Below are 20,068 nucleotides of genomic sequence, written 5' to 3'. Positions count from 1 at the left end.
TCAATATCTGGAAAGGTTTTTCCATTGATATGGGGTGGCCATATTATCCGTTGTTCACTACTGAAATCCACATCGTCGATTTCGAGTTCGATGAAGCGGACAGAATAGTACTGGTCCGTAAGTTTAACTCGAGCAGAAAGTCCTGGACCTGGACCTGGAACAAGCGTTTCACGATCCACGGAATTTCGAATGAAGCTGGACTTGCCGCATCCGGGTGCGCCAATTATCAGAACGTTTATCGGAATTGATTCAGTTTCCCTGGTCTAAAATCATTGGGTCAGTACTGGAATGATTGCCGAGTACAAAAATTGATTCAGAAGGCTGCAAGCCCACCGGACAGCAGCAAAAAGAAAGACACAGCGGGGAGGAGAATTTGTCACTAACCTTTCCACCGAGCCTGTTATCATTAGAATTGGAAGAAGCGTGTTGTGCATCGGATCGTCGAGTCGCCGATGATTTTCGGTCAGGTGAAGTAAGTGCTGGGTCGCCACGAGAGCTTGGTTTGGAACTCCGTTGGCCCTGGTCTGAAAGCTCTTTAGGCTTTGTGGTGGCGGATTGACGTCTAGGCTGTTGTGACTTTTGTCGATCACCGTTGGGGACAGAATTATGGCGCTCTCGCGCCTTTGGTGGCTGTCCCGAGCCCTTTGAATCGAGGGAATGATATCTGGCCGAGCGTGCATCCATGGTGGGGAGCTTGCAATGGGTGTCGGGTTCATGCGAAACTCATAGTGACCCAAATGTCGAGATTGAAGTGGTTGGCGAGCTCGAGAGTATTGGTGCTCCTAGTTGAAGCAAATCCGAAGGCACTGCACTTGCAAGAACAAGGAGATAGTTGTCATGGGTAGATCCTGACATCGAGCAGGAACTCCAAGTGAATGGGTCCTGGAACGGAAGGATTACTAGCAAGGAAACTGAGAACAATAGGACAGGCGATTGACAGGCGAGGAGGCTACCAGAGCTCCTTGCCGGATCAGAGTGATGAGGTTGTGCAAATTCCGTCTTTGTTTGTTTAATGCGGTAGATTGCTGGGGGAGGTTGTCGATTGGAGCAAAAGTGGCTTGACTGGAGATCCCAAGGGAATTTCAATGTCGATCACCGACTGCCTGGGCAGGATTGCAGAGAAACGGTCCAGTTGCAAAGGACTGGAGAAAGAAGATTGGATAAGAGTATAAAACAAAAGGCGGTACTATAGCCTTCCCATGAAAGAAATCGAGGGCGAATGAGATGGGGATTTGAATATTGAGGTCGAAGATTCTGCCTAGACTAGGTTTGTTCGGACGGTCGACTGTTACGGTGCGCCTCGACTTGAGATCGTGGGCCGTGATGGTACGGATACTTGGTGCAGACTTGGTGTGCCAGGAGCAGTACTACTTGGTAAGTGTTCGTCTCTGACCCTCGTCTTCGGGTCGGATGGTGGTTAGAGCAGTTTTTTTAGAGTCCAAGTATGAAGTAGCACTGTGACGGTGGTTGGTTGGCATGAAGCAGGTTGAAGTGCTGGAGTGGCTTGACTGCAGCACTACGGTCGACTGGGACTGGGGCTAACTGGGCTTGCCCATGTGAAAGAGATTCTGGGCAGTTGGGGAGCCAGGATGAAGGATGAAATGGCCAGGTCAGCAGTGGGCGATGGGAAAATGAGGATCGGAAACAGTGGAGTGCTGGACCAAGGGCTAATGCAACATGTTGCCAGACTGTCAGGTACCATTCCATGCGTGACCCTGGAAGCTGGCCAGTGTGAATCAAGTGTCTGACTTGAGCTGGTGCAAGTTGGTGCAAGCGGGTGCAGACTGATGCAGGCTCAGGTGTTCCGGCGGGGGGCGCCATGCAAGTAGGTGCATAAGTTCCAAGCTCGATGCAAGCCTCCCGGCGCGGCCAGCGAGAACAGAAAGATGCTATCAAGCCTAAAGGGCCCTAGATTGGGTGGAACTCCAGTGCCTATCCCAGGAACCCCCCGGTGAGCCCCAGTGTGCTCGATTGCTGAACGACCCGCTACTTCAAAAGTGACTGCGGCTATCAATGCCCGCCCGGCGACCACCAACCAAAGACTCCTCATTTGCTGCAAGTTCTTGCATTGACGCAACCCTGCCGCATCTGCACACTTTTTCGAACTTCACTTTGCTGCTGATAATTTTTCATCTCAACGATGGATCAATACGGATAAATGTCGTCACATTGCTGCTGTCTTGTGCATTTCTTGACCCAGGGGGAAATAGCCCATCGGGCAAGCTTTCGGAATCTGAAGTGCCGGAAGTCAGAGTTGATGATGAGGGCCGAGGGCTGCTTGACCAGCTCAGGGCTGGAGAAGAACATTTTAGGCGCAAAACAGCCTCTCCCTCCCTGGAGTCTGGAGTACGAGCCCGAGGCCGAGGGGCCTGAGTGGTCGCTTCCACGGGGAAGATTTCCCCTGGGAGCTGGCGTGGCCCCCAGGTCAGTCTTTAGCTAGTGCCTCGCTACCCTCGTTTCACTTTCAACGCCTCAGATAGCAAATGCTAGCATCTTTCCAGGCTTCGAGTTATCTGAAGTGCAAGAGAGTATCTGTTGACGGGTATGCAGATTGGTCAACAGCGTGGCTATGATTGTAATTCCTAGGTAACCAAGCAGAGCAATCCTCACAAGCTTGAACAGCAGAGAGAGAACACTTACACCCTAGAAGTATCTGATCACTGTGTTTGGGGATCCTTGTCAGGGGTATTTGGTATGAGTCTGAATCTGAGAAGCACCTCACCCAGGTATTTGCACACGAATACGATCGAGGGCATTTCCTTCATATTGAAGTGAGGTGTCGATTCAGCCTACAAGTTGCTGTGCTCCATACCCAGGTGCCTTTCCATACTTAATGTGAGTAAGATGTTCGTATCAGGTCCTTTCTGTTCTTCTTTGTAGTCGCCTCAATTCTTGCACAGTGAGTGAGGTCTGCCAAGGCAATCTCTATCCCAAGCCTGTGGTTCATATCCGGTACCTCGTACAGATACCTACTTGGTAACCACTGCACCCGGCGTCCAGTGTACGAGTGCTCGTACAGTAGTTCTCATCAGTTACCTAATACGAGGCTAGTCCTTCGTCGTTATCATCGTGTCCAAATCAGTTCTTCAGCTGGCTTTATGTCCTCACTGCAATCTCCATCCGGCGCCAGCAACTGTCTTGTTTCGTTGCCTTCGCTGGATCCCCGTTCTATCGCGTGGCAACTTGTCATGACCTCCCGGTGCACCCTAAACGCCTAACAATGCTTCACCCGGTGCCTGACCCTGGGTCTGGGTCCGGGTCGCCTCGATTGCCAGGCATGGCCTTCAGACACACTTCTGGTCCTCTCATGCCGATTTCGGATTTGCAACTCGGTACCGTGTTTGAAATACTGAAACATTTCGCATCAAGAACTTTTACCCAAGGACGCTGTGTGACTTTTCACAATACTAGTAGTAGTGGAAGAAACCTGTCCTTCGTACTCCAAGTCTCCAACACATTCATGCTTTCCTCTGGGTGTTGGCCAAGTGCGCGCTCCGAACGCGTCCAACACTCAATTCCAAAAATGGCTTCATTTTCTCGCTTGCCCCGCAAGACCATTCAAACTCAATCACAGGTTCGTCAGCCACCCGCACCCTTTTTCTCGACGCCATCGTCCCAGTCTTGAGCTTTGGAGCCGGTCGATAAGCTCACCATGCCACTCTCGGGTGTTTTTACAAACAACCTTCTCCTTTTAGATCGTATCTGGCATCCAACAGCCGACCCGAATGGAGATTTGGCGAACGCCATGCGAAAGCCTCATTCAGGAGTAGACTTTGTTTCTTCCATCAGCAACGGAGTAATCTGTTGTCTCTGCCGTGAACCTTCGAGGCTGTGGCATAACGTGGCGAACCCATCTTGCTAATCTTTTCTACGCGTCAACCATACTAAGTCCTTTAGTATAACTGGCCTTTGCTGTCATCCGTGAGACCTTGACGCTATGTCTGTTGTTGCCCCTCTGACGGTGCGGGACATTCTTCAACGTCTGTCATCATAGACCTCCTTCGCCATGTCTACTAGATATTCTATTGACTCTGCATATGCTTCTAAGATGGATGACACTGATACCGTCAACTCTCGTGGTGCTCATGTGCGAAAGGCCAGAGGTTGGACCGATGGCGTTCAAACCAGATCTGGAACCGCTTCCGCCTCAACGTCCCCTTCACCTAGTGGCAGTACAACAGATATCGACCTTGATCTTGATTCCCTTTTCAAGCGACTGGATAAGTATACCGCCGAGATGGAGGAGGTAGAAGCGCGGCTGAAACGAAACCGGAGTGCTTCGGACGACTCTGCTCAGCTGAATATTAAACGATTTTCTTTCGAGATCGACCAACCGCCCAGTGATGATGGTATAGCCAATAATCCGGAAATATTACCGAGGCCTGAGTCGCCTCAGGCAGATGGTCATTGCCACGGCAGATTCGAAGGTCGCAGAGGCACACACGAGAAACAGAAAGATGAGGAACTCTTGAGTGATTGGGCGGAAGACGTTGACGAGCCCTTCCTGATCATTCAAAGTAATGCGAGATCATACCCGGAGGGATTACTCGCCACTCGAACCGACAAGGATCAACGATCTGGAGACAAGGAGAAGGTGGTGGTACCACACCGAGTTGTTGAGAGGGAGAGTGATTTGTACATTCCAATCCAGACCAATACTCCCGCGCGGGCTGAATGTCTTCCAAAAGAAGTAGTAACAAAATCACCAAAGACGCCTTGTTCCACGACTTTGACGACAACTTCTCCATACGCAGAAGACAGGCCTACATGCCCAGGCTTTCAGAAAGGGGCAACGAGAACAGTGCAAGACCAGAACGGGTTTGTCAGACCGCAAGATCACGGATCAAGCAGCACTCCCAACGAGCTTCTGTGCTCAGACATGGGTGAACCGTGCCGGGAGACCCCAGTCGAGTATACTTTCCCACCGCGAACCTCGAGCAAAACGTTTTCAAATGGGGATAAAGTAGAGCGACCTGTGGAATCTCCTCCAAAACCATTCCAACGACGGACGACAGCCGATCACAGGCAATCGGTCAGACATGCCGGATTCTGGAGCGCTCCACCCTTGCTTCTCCTTGAACAAGACCCTATACCGTCGCTTCCATCACTGTCACTTTCGAGCTCTTCCGAGCCTGCCGACACGAGTCGTCCATTGACCCCTCTCACGCTCTGCTCACCACGCGAAGACCAAATTCGACGGGAGCTTGAGACTTTCGCACTGCACGAAGGGGCAGAGACCCTGGACTTGAAATACAAGAGGCAACGACCATCTCGACTCGATCTGGTGAGCAGCGACGAGGATCTGCTGGACGTCGATGACGAGGATGTGTCGACAACACATGAGGCTGGAAAGAAAGATCGAGGGACCTCTGAGCCCGGCAGACCTCGTCCACGGCGGTCAAAGAGCATCATGAGCATTTTCCAGCGCAGATCACCAATCGAGAAGGTCATCGATCTCTATCTCGATGACGACCCGGATGAAAAGCCTAACCGACCACAATCAATCTGGACGACAATTTCGAGGAGAGGCTCTCCCACCACCGCAAACATGCCTCAAAGCCCTCGCGTGCCTCCTTTGCCTGCCAGTAGTCCGGGATTTCCGACAAATATGGGTTGATTGACAGCATCGCCTCCGTCAAGTTGGGGCCTGTTCCTGTACCAATCCTTGGGTAACCAGATTGGAAAATGCTTCGATTCCAGTTGTTTCGGATGACGCTGCATTCAGCTCCTTCTCCAGCAACCGCATCATATGAGTCAGGCGTTGTTCTGGGGAGCGTTGAGAGCGGTTGAATGTACTATTATTGGAAGGACGAGATCTGTCGTGGCGTCGAGAGCCATGGCGATTATCTGGCCATTCTTTGGACTCATCGAAAATCCACTTCAGGCGCGGCTTGAGAGCAGGATACTTTTCGAACAATTCCATCATCTGCTGCTCCTGAGCCAGATCGACGATGGTGGTCGACCCAGTTTTCTCTGTCCCTGTCGATGGATTATCGACTGTCTGAGTAGGCCCATCTTCCGCACCACCCTGCGGATTCAGGAGGAATGTGCATTGATTTTTATGCAATTTGAAACACGAAAGCGAGCAACTTTGGAAAGAGTATGAGTAATGAACGTGACGCATATTTGTACAATAGAGCACTATACCTGGGAGCCTTGCATGCTGGGCACGGATACTTTGAAATTGGATTCTCACAGACCTGGCAAGGCCGCGGAGGGGAAGCCATCGGAGGTGGTTTTCGAGTTGTGGTGAAAAGTAATTTGGTCAACCACGGGCGAGGAATTCTCTGCGCTTGTTGGCAACAATGTAAAATTAGTCGTGCGTATATCGGAGAATCATCAGTAGTGTTTCCTGGAGAAAAACAAGAACACCCAGAAGTTCCCAATCAGTAGCCCGATAATTGTGCAGTGTTTTGTAAACATCGCTTTTTGATATGGTAGAATCTGCTGACAAAGATTCATCTGCCACACGTGACTCGCCTCGGCTTCTTGCGTCATGATAAAGCCGATGAACTTCCGTTGTAGAGCCCGCCCTCAACTCTTGAGCAAATAAAGATTTCTTTGCACGACTCTACCCACACACCTTAGATATACCTCTCTACAGATCGAAAGTATCGTGTTTACTTTACAGCTCTCACTCAACTACCTTCAATATGCGTAGCGCAGCCTCGCAGCACCTCTCGCGGGCTCTAAGGAGCACTCGTTCCTCAGATGTATCACAAATAGTTCGCCGCTCTGCACCCTTCCGGAGCCATCATCAACCAGCCAGACTACCAGCCATCACCGCCTCACAGGCGCAACATAGACCCGCGCTAAGATCCGGTGCATATATTGGCGGTTTACAGTCTCGAAGCATATATATCCAGACTCAGTCGACACCGAATGCATCGGCGTTGAAGTTCCTCCCCAACCACAATGTCCTCCCACAAGGATTTCCCTCGAGCTTCCTCGAATACACCTCTCCGCGCGCCACGCTAGCCGCGCCGCATCCGTCACCCCTAGCCTCGAAGCTACTCGACGTAGATGGCGTTTCGTCGGTATTCTACGGACCGGATTTCATCACGGTCACCAAAGCAGAAGATGTGAACTGGGCACACATCAAGCCTGAGGTGTTTAGCTTGATCACGGAGGCCATCACGGCCGGGGAGCCCATTGTGAATACGGTGGACAGGACAACTGCTGCAGATGGACAAGAAGGAGTGGGGGAAGATAGTCTGGCGGCGAACGACGACGATGACGAAGTGGTCGCAATGATCAAGGAGCTGCTGGAGACGCGAATTAGACCTGCCATTCAAGAAGACGGAGGAGATATTGAGTTCCGTGGCTTTGAGAACGGTCTGGTGAGTTTGAAGTTACGGGGAGCATGTCGGACTTGTGATTCCAGTACGGTCACACTCAAGAATGGTATCGAGTCCATGTTGATGCACTATGTGAGTTGAGGCCCCCATGCGAAGCCTGTGTCCAATTGCTAATGTATGACAGATCGAGGAAGTGAAAGGGGTCAATCAAGTATTGGATGAAGAGGAAGAAATTGCCATGAAGGAATTCGAAAAATTCGAAGAAAAGCTCCGGCAACAGAAAGGACCCGATGCGGCTCCTTCGACTGTGGGCAAGGGCAGCCTTGATTTCGCTGAATAAAGGACCCATGTTGTCTTCTGGACGGTTAGCATTGATAGTGCAAAATTATGGCGCACTGATCGAGGCGAAAGTATGTCACGTTTAGGTCTACACGCACGTTTTGTCGTCCCGTGGTTACTTGGACCTCCAAGTCGCAGAATTTCCGCACTAAACATGTCGAATACAACATACAGCTCGTGGACGGCACGATGGCTTGGGCGTTGTCATACTTCATCTTTAGCTGAGTACGAACCGCTGTGGCATGGATTGGGCGCGCGACAAGCCTTTGATTATCGACCACTGCGGGAACCCTCGTTTAGATCCAGCTCACCAGTCCCAACGGGTCCGGATCGTGTGTTCCGGGGCCATCATCCCCGGGACTTGGTACCATGGTGTGGGACGTATTCGACGAATGCAAACAAGGGCGTTCCATGCAACAACGGGGCTTGAGAAAGCACGGCTACCTCTTTTGCAAACCGTGATGTATCATGGGCAGTCGAAGCATACGGATGATCAGGCGGTTTGAGGTACGTCGTGTGCCTCAGGCCATGGCAGTGGCCAACTCTTGTGGGTAGTAGCGGCTCAGGGGAGAACCAATAATGGATGCCGCGGGTTCAGGGCACTACAATGTCACGAGGACATTGTGTTGACGTGTGTAACAGACTTTGGAATGCCTGATATGATACAGTTGTTTGCTCCATACATATCTGTCTAGGTACCGGTCCATGCAGGTTGTAAATTGGATGCTGGGTATATAGAAGGCGCGAGGTCAGAGAAAAGTACAATTCTGTTGACTGCCCAGATGCTCTTCATTGATGAAGGACAGTACGAATACCACAATTGAGCACCTGTAGTGGTACGATGGTAGGCAGTTCATGCGCAGTTAGGCTTTAGATCTTCAGCGCTACCCCGTATTTCGACTCAGGCAAGCACCTGGAATTAGTCTGAAGGCAAAGCATATTTCTGCACGGAGTCGCAGTTGTTAGATGGACCTTGAAGGGAGGCCCCTCGGTATGTGGCAGCGACAGCCACATCAGGTTTAGTTGATGGATGGGTCACGGTCGTTGAATTCACGAAGATTCCCTGGATGGCCATCTCAGGCTAGGACTAGTTGAGAGGGGCCCTTGTCGGTGGTTAGCTTGCCCTTGCCCCGTGGTCGCTTCCCACTTGGAGCTGTGGCAATGGCATGATGTGCGACTGATCTCGTAGTTTGATGATATAGATTGCGATTTCCCTCAAGGCCGACCTGTCTTGGGATCAGAAAGAATTGCATCACACATACATGAATTGCTTCCGTCTCAACTTGAAGTTCTTGATCAAGAAGTCTGTTGACCATCTAGTGAAACTATGGTGGTGTTTGCCGGACTGGAAACCCTGCCCTAGGCACGCCGAAGACTATCCGTAACTAAGATTCCCCCGCAATTGCTCCATGCAGACCGACCGACCTGCTGCTGCCAGCCTGCCAGTGCCATGTGAGAGCGACGTGAACTACGCTTTACTCGGTACCTACCTAGGTAGGTAGTAATTCATGCTTTAATTATTGTCAAGCCAACCACTCTTGGGTCCGACCAACCACGGATGTGGCATTGCCTATTGTTATCCTCTCAACCGTCGCCTCGTCTGGGGGTTGCCCTGTCCTTAATATTACGATTCAACATATCCTCCAGGCTCTAGCCTCTGAAAGCCACGGGCAGCCGTCTTTAAGCTCAACCAGCCTAACAACAAACCCCCCCTTCCTCGGATTCAACTTGAACCAATCTCAACTTCTCAACTCGTCTCTCCACAGTCTCCACTCCATCCGTTCTTCGAAAATCTGTCTCCTCGAGTCCCTGATTTCCTCGGCGGCCCAAGCCCCTCTTCTTTTAGCTCCTGGTAGTGGCATAGTATCCCAAGCTCTTCTTTTCCAGCTACCACTGCAGTGTCGGTGCTGTCTATTCACTGTTGAAAAGTGTGCTATTTGTTCGTTTTGCACCCTTTCGTATAGACGGCCATCGTATTTCCATCGGCCTCAGGCGACTTATCGTTCCTTCCATCGTGCGATCGCGTTTTCCACCCGTTTGCTTTGGATAATATCCTTGCGCCATCCCCCGAGCACGTTGTTCCGCTGCTAGACATCATCCCACCAAGACCAATCACTGCACTGGCGACATCTTCCAACCCCGCTCCCTTCCATTGTTGTCAACTCTTCACCACTGGCCACCTTGACCTGCGAACGCTTAAATAGAGTCGGTTTGCGAAAATCTGGGGAAGTCGGCAGGCACACTTGCTTATATGTTTTTTAGGTCCCCCGACTTGGATTTTCTTCACTAATATCACCCGGTCCCAAACTAGCTGTGCTGGCTTTAATCACTCACTCGCACACATCTTGCTCGCTTGTTGACCTTTTATCAAAGAAATATATAAAGACTACTCTGGATTTGTCGCCGATCATCGTCATCGCGTGCTGCTCGTGCTCAGCCTTTGATCTGCATCGACAGACCCATTCACTTGTTGGCTTTGGGGGCTCGGCGTCGCTGGATCAGGCAGCGCAACGCCAACTTATATCACCTGGATCTCACAGCTTTGAACATTTCATCATCTTCCTCAGGTTCCGCTCCTGCCACGTGGTTTTTCTCTAGGATCATCTCTTGCGATCGCAATACTGAACTTGTCAGCCTCCAAGGAAGGCTGACTGCCGTCCTAAAGATCCTCCTGGTCAGAGATGGTGAGGGGAGTTGAGACCCTCTACGTTCCCTTCTGAATCAATGTGAGTTTTCACCAAATCTGCCTCATCTACTCGGGTCATGTGCCCGACCAGGTTGTTGCCTGAGTGGGTGGTCCCGTGACTGTGACACTGTTCAAAATGCTCATCTCCGATGCTCATTGATCTGATGGCCTCCTCACCTTGAGCAAAAATCGCAGTGTAAATTCGTCAGATCATGATCAATGCTAACTTCACTATGTTGACAGTGTGTGATCGGCTCGAAACCTTGCGCTGTTACTCAGCACCGTCATGAGTAACACACCAACCAAGTCGGCTCGAGCGCCCATGCCGGCCTTCGGAGCTTTCGGACATCAAGCGCCGGCATCTCTGTTGCTCGAAAAATCTCATCCTGGTTTGCGAAGATCGACTCCTGACTCAGAAGCACTTGCCTCATCTGATGACGAAATAGAACATACAAAATCAACCGCTTCCAACAACATCAAACCCGGAAGAACCGTGCGACGAACCTCATGGCTGAATGATACCTCCACGTCTAATGCCAACCGAAAACCGTCCATTACTGGCCCTTATAGCCCTTCCGGATCACACCCAGGAACTCCAGGGACTGAGGTATCTGCTTGGGCGAACGTGAACGCATCGAACCCCACTGGCTGGCCTGGAACAAATACTTCTTACACAAACGCGGGATGGGCCAATATCTGGAGTCAAGATGGTCGTAAAGACCCCCCTGCTCGACTACAGGAAGTTCTTCCCACCAATGGCGATGCTGGCATCCCCTTCACTATTCCTTTGCAACCTACACCCAAAACTTATCGTTCTCAATCATATTCAGTTGGCCAACTTGACACGACCTCAGCACCATCTGCTAACCCAGTTTCCACCTCTTCTGAAGCCACCCGTGCAAGATTAGGTTCCGGATATCCCCCACCTACACTTCAACGTAGGACATCGAGAACCAGTGGACTAGGGACTCTCGATTCAGGCGGTCTTGGCAGACTGAGGGAAGATGATGGGGAAGAAGAAATTAGAGGCCCGCAAGAATCTTACAGTACAGAGCAAGCAAGAATGATTGAGCTGTTGGAGAAGGAAAATGCCCAGCTTCGCTATGCAGCACAAAGCCGCGACCGTACCCTTTCAGCCACAGCAGCCACAACCCAGCTTCCACCATCTGCATTTCGAAACACCAGACTTCGCGCACCCGTTCCCGAGGAAATCGAGACCGCTATCGACGATCGCGACGATCTTGCAGCTATGGGTGCCTTTGCAGATCGGGATATTAATGCTCGACGCATGAGCGAACAGACCGGTATGTATGTCGACAAGCAGTCCATTTCGCCATCCGATGGTCGCCCATTCGACGGTGCAAAGAAAGCACAGTGGTCAACTTCTCTCGGATTTGGTCCCATACCAGAAGCACCTCAAAGTCGCCGTCATTCCTTCGCAGATGTCCCTACCCGACATGGATCTTTCAGCTCTACTGGTGAGCAATTTGGCAGGCCCTTGAGATATCCCCGAATAACTCGATACCTAGGTCGCAAGGACGAGATGACAGCTTATGAAAGTGGATCCCAGGCAGTTTCCCAAGGAGATGACCGTAAGTTGACCATTCTCAAAAAATACCCAAGAGCCCTTCGTATGGCCATAGAGTGCTTACCTTCCCCTGAACCTCCAGCCCTTTATTTCAACACCACCGAATCGACCCGTCAGGCAGCCGAAGCTCGTGTCCGTCAATCTCGCCAGTCCCGAGCGCCCGCCATTTACCCGCACGTACCAGTGCCCCAGTACCAGGATTCCAACACTCAACTTCTCTACATTGTCAATTTCAAATGTTGTCGCTCAGACGTATTTTACATTCAACCTGGCACCGGTTGGGGTGTCAGCGTTGGAGATCTTGTCATCGTTGAAGCAGATCGTGGTACTGACCTAGGAACCGTTCAGCACACGGATGTCACCTGGGAGGATGCACGACGATACAAGGACTACTACGCTGAAGAACATTACAAATGGTTGATGATGTTCTCCATGCAAAGTCGCAATGGTGGTCCCAATGTTGTTAACCCCAACGGAATGCCCGGACGCCAAGGTAGTGCCGTTGGTGGAATGGGCCCTCAAGGACATCACGGTCTTCATGATGCGGCTCACCCAGATCTCAAGCCCAAGATGATCAAGAGACAAGCTCAGAACCATGAAATCCAAGCCTTGAAAGACAAGGAAGGAAATGAGGCGAAAGCCAAGCGTGTTTGCCAACAAAAGGTGATCGACCATAGACTCAACATGGAAATCCTAGACGCTGAATTTCAGATGTAAGATATGTCCCCTTTCTGGCCACTGCAGAACTAACATTGTATCAGGGACAGCAAGAAGCTCACATTCTACTACTTTGCCGACAACTACATTAACTTCAACCACCTCGTCACAGATCTCTTCAAGATCTACAAGACTCGTATTTGGATGTCTGCTATCAATCCAGCATCGTTCCAAACCCCGACTGCTTCGTTAGGTTTGACACCTGCGTACAACGGTGCACCGCCAGGAGATGAGCGTCACCGTCGCCGACAGCCACCGGCTACCCATAATCATTCCCAACAGGCCGTGACAACTCCGTTTGGAGACACGTTTGACGCCGATCGAACCTTCAATGGTCAAAACTCGGCAATGAGATCTCCATACTTTGGTCAATTCCCAGACGGTGGGGCAGGTCCTCAACCACTTCAACCAGGCATGGCATCATTTGGTGGAAACATTCCTCCAGGCCAGATGGATCCATTCTCCTATTATGGGCAGCCGTACCCGGCACTGAATCCGAACGCTCCCAATTTCGCCAGCAATCGACACGACTTCCGGCCTCGAGGACCAAACCAACCAGGTGATGGCAACTGGATGGGCCGCTTTCAAGGACTTTCACTGAATTCCTAAGCCATCACCAGTATCACTATTGACTTAACCAGAAATGGCACTCAACCTTTGCGAATATTTCCTTTTTACTGTATCGCAAAGAAATGCATGGAATGGAACAGAGACAAAATTGCTAGATCGTGACAGCTTTTTTCAAAGACATCAAGATTTTTTCTTCCTTCATTTCACGTCACTGGGTGGGATATGAGGGGTTAGATTGAGCATTTGGAAAAAGACAGCAACAGATAATTCATCAATCGGGGGATTTGTTTTGGAGGAATGGATGCTGGATTTTCCTAACGTGCTATGTTTCAACCAACACTGGGACACTCCTTTCTAATACTGCAATCAACACGGCAATTCAACGGCATATCGAGACATAGGCTGAAATTTACTGGGGCTTGCTTTGTTGGCCGGTGAGGCGGGATTCGAGACGAAGAGAAAAAGATTCAAAAAAGAGCATTTCATGTCAACTGGATGAGCACGATATTCATGCAGGGCATGAGATACACAAACACCTACACAAACCAAAACGTCTGGGAATGTCGATGCTCCCTGAGGCAAAGGGAGGGTTGTAATGTGGCCTGGACCAGACACATGTGACACAGATCAGCTAAATGAACCATAGCAGCGTTTCGACCTTAAGTCATTCCTTTTTTTTCCTCTCTTGAACAAACAGTACTCCTGTACCATATGACGACGCTGGGATAGTTTGACACCAATGAGACTTTGATAAAGATCAATCGAGAATTATGTCCATGTGCAGGGTGGCGGGTAGTATTGTATTTCGGTACTCAAGCTGTAAGTTGGTGAAATCGGAAAGTTGCTGTTTGGAACGATTCTGCTTTGCACCTTCCTCGTGAGGCAACTCCCGACATGCACCTTCCCATAGTAGTCCACTTTCTTCGCAACAACAGAAGAACAGTCCAAGTCTCGCGGAACCACTCGACGAACCAAATCTCTTCACAACTTCTGGTTGTAGGCTTTTAGTATCCTCTCGATCACTATGCCAACTCCTCAGAACATGAGTCAGGAATTGCGTGACATTGATGATGATGGTTTGAAGTGAGCACCTTCAGCCCGGCCCTTGTATCTTTCTCCATGGTTGTCTTTCAGCTGATAGAAGTCTCTTTCTAGCATCGACACCGAGCAGATGGTTCAGCTCCGCCAGAAACTCAAGGAGCCGGATCTGTGGCCAAAGACGTTTTCGAAGCGTGTCAAAAAGCGTCACTCAGACATGGTGACCAAATTGGCCCAAGTCAAACAGAACATGTGAACAACCGCTTGTGCCGTCACACCTAATCCCAATGGATCTTGGCTGATTCATTGATCACCAGTTCTGCCGATCGAAGACGATTTGAACAGGAATTTCTCCCACTGGCCAACGCTGCCTTAGTTGGTCTGGGTGATGAACCTCAAAGCCCAACCTCTACCACTCACTCATCCCAACCAATCCAATTTCTCGGTGCTGAGGGACAACCATTGTGCAGTACCTTGGTTGATCTGCTGAAACAGGCGGACGCGGTAATCTATGTCTACGAACAACTTGCAAAGAGATCACCGCAGCCTCCATCCATACAAGACATCAGTGCCTCATTCGCGGAAGAGAAAGAAGTTGCAGTGAAGACAATCAAAGCAGGGAAACGTGTTGTAGGTACAGAGATTGGCGAACTGCTTGCCGATGGGTTTCACGAAGTCAAAAATGGAAGGAAGACGCTCACGGCCGAGGAGAAAGAACAAGGAAGACTACTACTTGCGCGAGGAATGAATCAGGAGACGCCTAAGAGGCAGACACTAGGCTGGGGAAGCGTGGCAAGAGACACTGAGCGAGCGATGCAGAGGTTGTGCTGTCACAAGAAATAGCAGCACTCGGTGGCCTGGATGAGCATCAGATACGATGGACAAGTATCATCAAGATAGATCCAGATTGCTGATAGAGTTCATTCTGATGGAAATATTGTTCATAGAATTGTGATGGAAGTTCCCCAGTGCCATTATTATTCGGTACGTACCTCGGATGAAGACCTCTGATTGGATCACATGCCAAGACATTGACCGTCGGTGGTGCCAAGCCTGCGCACAACTCCCACTTCGCAAATTGTGAGATTTGACTCTTCCGCAATTCGACATTTCGATCCACCATTCTTTATTTCTCCAACAACCAGGTGTTTGGGCGCAACTATTCAAGGTATGTGTGGTAGTTGAATTGTGTCTTCTCCCCTCGATGTGTCTGACCGATTACAGATGGGTGCCCTCAAATACGTCGAAGAACTTCAAAAGAAGAAGCAATCCGATGTCCTGCGATTCCTTCTCCGAGTCCGCTGCTGGGAGGTGAGCTTCCCCGAAACATGATGAAGAAAGATAGCAAGCGGGAGAACATACATTCCCTCTCTTTCTCATCTGTGGCGCAACTTGATTGTGTCTTGCTATACACTCGTTGAACTTAGCTGAGAGTGCATCAATATAGCTCCGACAGTTGAAAGTCATCCACCGCGCTTCTCGTCCTTCCAGACCCGACAAGGCCCGCCGTCTTGGATACAAGGCCAAGCAAGGCTATGTCATCTACCGCATTCGCGTTCGTCGTGGTGGTCGCAAGAAGCCAGTGCCAAAGGGTGCCACCTACGGTACGGACATCCCTCTTCTCTTAATTCGAGAATTATTTGTGCCAAAAACATCCAACTGAGAATTTTTCATGATGAATAGGCAAGCCCACCAACCAGGGTGTGAATCAACTCAAATACCAGCGATCACTCCGATCCACCGCTGAAGAGCGTGTCGGTCGTCGTGCCTCCAATCTCCGCGTCCTCAACTCCTACTGGATCAACCAAGATTCGACCTACAAGTACTTCGAAGTCATCCTCGTCGATCCTCAACACAAAGCCATCCGTCGTGATGCCCGCATCAACTGGATCGTCAACCCCGTCCACAAGGTAAGGAGGAGCACATCCAACCTTCGATTTGACGATAGAGCAGAGACGACTAACAAAACTTCTTCTAGCACCGCGAATCTCGTGGCCTCACAGCAACCGGCAAGAAATCCCGTGGCTTGGGCAAGGGACACGGCTACAACAAGACCACTGCTGGACGGAGAAAGACCTGGAAGAGACACAATACCCTGTCTCTCTGGAGATACAGATAGATGTGAGGCGGTCGAGGTGGAGGTGGACGGAACGTCTCTCTTACAACACTCCCACAACACGCATGTCTTCAAGTTCTGCACGTGGAATTTACTACGGGCCAGGAGCGAAATACTCGGCTATTCGAGTGAGCAGGCCTTCAAAAGCTGGCTGTGTGCAGTCATGGCACGAGTCGGTTGCCCTCAGTCACTGGTTCGCACTTGAAGTTTCCACCGGCTATGACTGGACTGGTCTAGGTAGAGATCAGATGAATGCAACACCCAAATGGCAAGCGGCCAGTTGGTCCTCATTTGCCACAATGATTTTATGCATCGAATTTTATCGTTTCTGTTTCCTTGTAGACTTCAAGCCTTCGTTCCCATTTTGCCAAGATTTCGACGGGAAGTGCCGATGCCTCATTTTCAACTTCTTCAATTTCCCCGCATTTCGCTCTGACTGCCTCTGCATCAAAATTTTGTGACTGTGTATCCAGACACTTTCCACACTCCGTTGAGCGCATAGATGTTTCTCTGTGTGCGCACTCCCTTCCAAGTAGAATCTACACCAAGCGTGAAGAAGATATATACTCCCTCCAATCTCCGTCCCACGAGCCACCCCAAAAAAATATGACGACCACAACCGTCGCCGCCGCCGCCGCCGCAGCCGCATCAGTGGCAAAAGGCACCACGCTCTCCACACAGACGAAACAAGAGGCCGCCGACGCACTAGACATCTACGATGAGATCGAGATCGAAGACATGACGTTCGACAAGACGCTACAGATCTACCACTACCCGTGCCCATGCGGCGATCGGTTCGAGATCAATGTCTCTGATCTAAGGGATGGAGAGGACGTCGCGGTGTGTCCGAGTTGCAGTTTGATGATCAGGGTCATCTTTGATTTGGATGATTTGCCGGAGGCGGAGGAGGCGGGGAAAAAAGAAGGGTGAGAGTCAAGAGACGAAAAGAGATGAGCAATGATCGCCATCAAATCAGTCTGGCTAACATCCCACTGTGAACTCTGGAAATGACCCAAAGCACATGCAAGGGTCCCGGTATCATTGGCCACGCTATCATGGAGCAGAGTTTTAGATCCGTGCACATGATAAAAGGATCATCAAGCTTGCAATCAAAGCTGGATAAATACCTCGGGTACTGCGGCGACCTGGCCAAGATGCGATCTGCAACACATCAGCTCGAGAGACACTCAGGCTTCCGCATTGAGCTCGAACACGCATGGTTGCGAGTGCTCAAGGGACTTCGGTAGGAGTTCTCCAGTCAGAGCCGGGAAGCTGGACACACCGGACATGACCCCAACTTCCCACCATCATATGTGTGGAAAGTTTGTGCAAAATGTCTGCTCCCCGAGACGAGCTGGGCTGGTGGTGTGGGTGGAAATTGCCTACGAAAGACGAACGATGGGTCGTCGATGGCTAGAGCAGAACCTGCGCTTCAAACGGGTCTAAAACTGGATCTCTGGGGGTTGTGAGGCTTGCGACTCGACCGTTGTAACCTTGCAAATGCAGGACGTGGACGCGCCTTCATGGCCGAAGAGAATCTTTACACCTTTCTCAGTCACTGCTATACCTATAACATGAGGCAACACCATGTCTGCAGCTGTGTTGGTCCAAAGAGGAAAAATGGAAAGAGGCATGGTTACCTTTCTCCAAGAAAACGTCCCAGTTGACCTCCAGGGTCTACACTCGGCTTGACATGACACAGACAATCAAGAAACTGGAGTTCTGACCAGTGAATCACTGGTCTCCCCTTAATTTTCTGCATTGAAGCCCTCGGTTTCTTTTCTAGGGACTCGCTTAAATTGCTTGCGATTGCTCGTATCTGGGGGAAAAGACGAATGATAATGTTTGTAGTGTAAACCAAAGCAAGTTCCATGATCGATCTCAAAACACCCTCCATGCCAATGCTTATGTGACGACATCAAGTCCCAACCACGGCACTAGGCTGCTATCCTAGGCCGCCCTCTATGCAAGTTCTAATCAAACAATAACGCTTTCCGCTATGGGTCTATATTCGAGTCCCCAGCCGGGAAGGTCACACGGCTCTGCACCCATCTTGCAGATCCGGACCTTGTCGACCGTGATGTCGCTCGCCCAGATGTAGCCTTCAGGCACCGCATCAGCATCAACATCCTTCGAGGCAGATGTACCGGGAGGAGCAAGACTCTCGGTCCCTACATCTACATCCTCTCCGTCGCTTCCGCTGCGGCGATTGAAGAAGGCCAGGATGTCCCGCCCATCGACGCCCGAGGCAGTCTTTGCGCCCGAACCGGAACCGGGACCGGAGCTCGAGATCGACTGCTGATCCCTGCGCCGCGGACGCTTGACGTAGGTCATGTTGGCCATGGTGGCGTGCAGGACCAGCGGGCGCGTCTCGGTGATGAGGCCGGCGGCTTGGAAGCGCTGGCGGACCAGTTCTGCGAACGGCTGGAGGCGTCGGCTGGCGTCGTGGGCGTGTGCGAAGAAGACGCGTGCTGAGCTTGCGGACGGGAAGGTGCCGAGGCCGTGTAGTGTTAGCATCAGTGGTTGTGGTTTTGGCTCTGGTTCTGGTTCTGGATGGAGGGGCTGGAGACTTGAGGTCGTTTTGGGCCTGGATGCTGGAGGAGGAGGGGAGATGGCGCGTTCGAGGGATTCCAGTGGTTTGGATAGGCCCTCAGAGACTGCGCTTGCTGCTCCTGATCCTGACTGAGCTACATGGTCCATCTCACTTTGCTGCAATAAACAGCCTGTAGGCTCCCTCTCTGGGTTTCGCGGATTTCCTGTCGTCATCTTAGTTTCGGCTTTCCTGAGAAGGCTCGAATAGTCGATATCATTCAGCAGTTTCAGCGCCTTCTCCATATCCTCATGCGAAGAGAGATCCATGACGCCCAGCGTCAGATGAAACGTTCCAGGAGGTCGATACGCAGCATGTGGAATGCGACAAAGGCCTGGCGGGGTGGAAGAAGACGAACTCAAGTTCTGTCCAGCTTGGCCAGCTGATCCAGCAGCAGCAGCGTCCCCTGATAGACTCGTGACATCCCTAAATTTTGCCAACGACTCATTCAACTGCAAGATCGAGTCTTCTGTCGTCAACGGTAAACACACGAAGTGCGTGTTGTGGATCTGTGGCGGTTTGGTGGGTTTGGCGAACTTCCCCTTCTTCGGAGGCATCGATTTGATAGATGGAGACACTGTCCGCAGGCGTCTTGAGCTCGTGGTTATGTGTCGCGTTGTATCAAGAAAGTGGCATGGGACCAGATATCTATATAACAGGCTCTGGGAGGTGCTTTGGCGTCCGCTGTGGTGGAGGGATCGTGTTATTATCGAAGTCATTAATTCTTTCTCTCCTCTCAAGGCCTGTGGTCTATGATCCAGAAGTTTGGACAAGGCGTTCCTTGCTCGGGACCAATATCTGATCGGCCACAATGCTGGTGGGTCAATTTTTTGTAGGTGTTGACTATTGATCCCTGGATTACCTAGGCGGGGCCAGGATCAGGCTGCCGGATTGTTCCTCAGAGTTAACCTGCTGCTCTGGCAATCTTTTTACCATCCCAGCTGAGATATCTTATGACAGCTGGTGCTGTACGCCTAGGAAATCAGTAGTCAGTTCGTTCAATATTGGCTAAGATAGACGGAAATTGCCAGAGAACTACTTGAACTTGAACGCCCAGCATCGGGGTCAGAAAAATAAACCTCCAGTTTCATGTTTCGTTTTTTCACCTCATGTTTACAGGTAATGA

At 50.8% G+C, this 20,068-nt stretch overlaps 6 protein-coding genes across 6 annotated transcripts; 5 read left to right on the top strand and 1 right to left on the bottom strand.

The window, feature by feature from the left end:
• Positions 1-4,006: 4,006 nt before the first annotated feature.
• On the top strand, positions 4,007-5,617 carry LTR84_011195 (uncharacterized protein; the record flags this gene model as incomplete). The annotated part of the gene is made up of 1 exon (XM_064854728.1): positions 4,007-5,617. One exon carries the CDS (start codon positions 4,007-4,009, stop codon positions 5,615-5,617), a length of 1,611 nt encoding a protein of 536 aa, XP_064709454.1.
• A 1,036-nt stretch (positions 5,618-6,653) lies between these two features.
• LTR84_011194 (uncharacterized protein) lies at positions 6,654-7,638 on the top strand (the record flags this gene model as incomplete). Its single annotated transcript, XM_064854727.1, has 2 exons — positions 6,654-7,430; positions 7,483-7,638. 2 exons carry the CDS (start codon positions 6,654-6,656, stop codon positions 7,636-7,638), a joined length of 933 nt encoding a protein of 310 aa, XP_064709453.1.
• Positions 7,639-10,609: 2,971 nt separating this feature from the next.
• Positions 10,610-13,237, top strand: LTR84_011193 (uncharacterized protein; the record flags this gene model as incomplete). The annotated part of the gene is made up of 2 exons (XM_064854726.1): positions 10,610-12,624; positions 12,673-13,237. The coding sequence occupies 2 exons, from the start codon at positions 10,610-10,612 to the stop codon at positions 13,235-13,237; spliced, it is 2,580 nt and encodes an 859-aa protein (XP_064709452.1).
• A 985-nt stretch (positions 13,238-14,222) lies between these two features.
• On the top strand, positions 14,223-16,355 carry LTR84_011192 (uncharacterized protein; the record flags this gene model as incomplete). Its single annotated transcript, XM_064854725.1, has 9 exons — positions 14,223-14,281; positions 14,354-14,488; positions 14,554-15,057; positions 15,240-15,316; positions 15,382-15,404; positions 15,461-15,547; positions 15,684-15,840; positions 15,920-16,146; positions 16,215-16,355. 9 exons carry the CDS (start codon positions 14,223-14,225, stop codon positions 16,353-16,355), a joined length of 1,410 nt encoding a protein of 469 aa, XP_064709451.1.
• A 603-nt stretch (positions 16,356-16,958) lies between these two features.
• LTR84_011191 (uncharacterized protein) lies at positions 16,959-17,599 on the top strand (the record flags this gene model as incomplete). Its single annotated transcript, XM_064854724.1, has 2 exons — positions 16,959-17,278; positions 17,371-17,599. The coding sequence occupies 2 exons, from the start codon at positions 16,959-16,961 to the stop codon at positions 17,597-17,599; spliced, it is 549 nt and encodes a 182-aa protein (XP_064709450.1).
• Positions 17,600-18,329: 730 nt separating this feature from the next.
• Positions 18,330-19,499, bottom strand: LTR84_011190 (uncharacterized protein; the record flags this gene model as incomplete). Its single annotated transcript, XM_064854723.1, has 1 exon — positions 18,330-19,499. The coding sequence occupies one exon, from the start codon at positions 19,497-19,499 to the stop codon at positions 18,330-18,332; it is 1,170 nt and encodes a 389-aa protein (XP_064709449.1).
• Between the last annotated feature and the right edge of the window lie 569 nt (positions 19,500-20,068).

The sequence above is a fragment of the Exophiala bonariae genome (genome assembly GCF_035927105.1).
Source record: "Exophiala bonariae strain CCFEE 5792 chromosome Unknown scaffold_5, whole genome shotgun sequence".
NCBI lineage: Eukaryota > Fungi > Ascomycota > Eurotiomycetes > Chaetothyriales > Herpotrichiellaceae > Exophiala > Exophiala bonariae.
The sequence above is the reverse complement of the archived record's forward strand: the minus strand, read 5'-3'. Positions and strand labels throughout refer to the sequence as shown.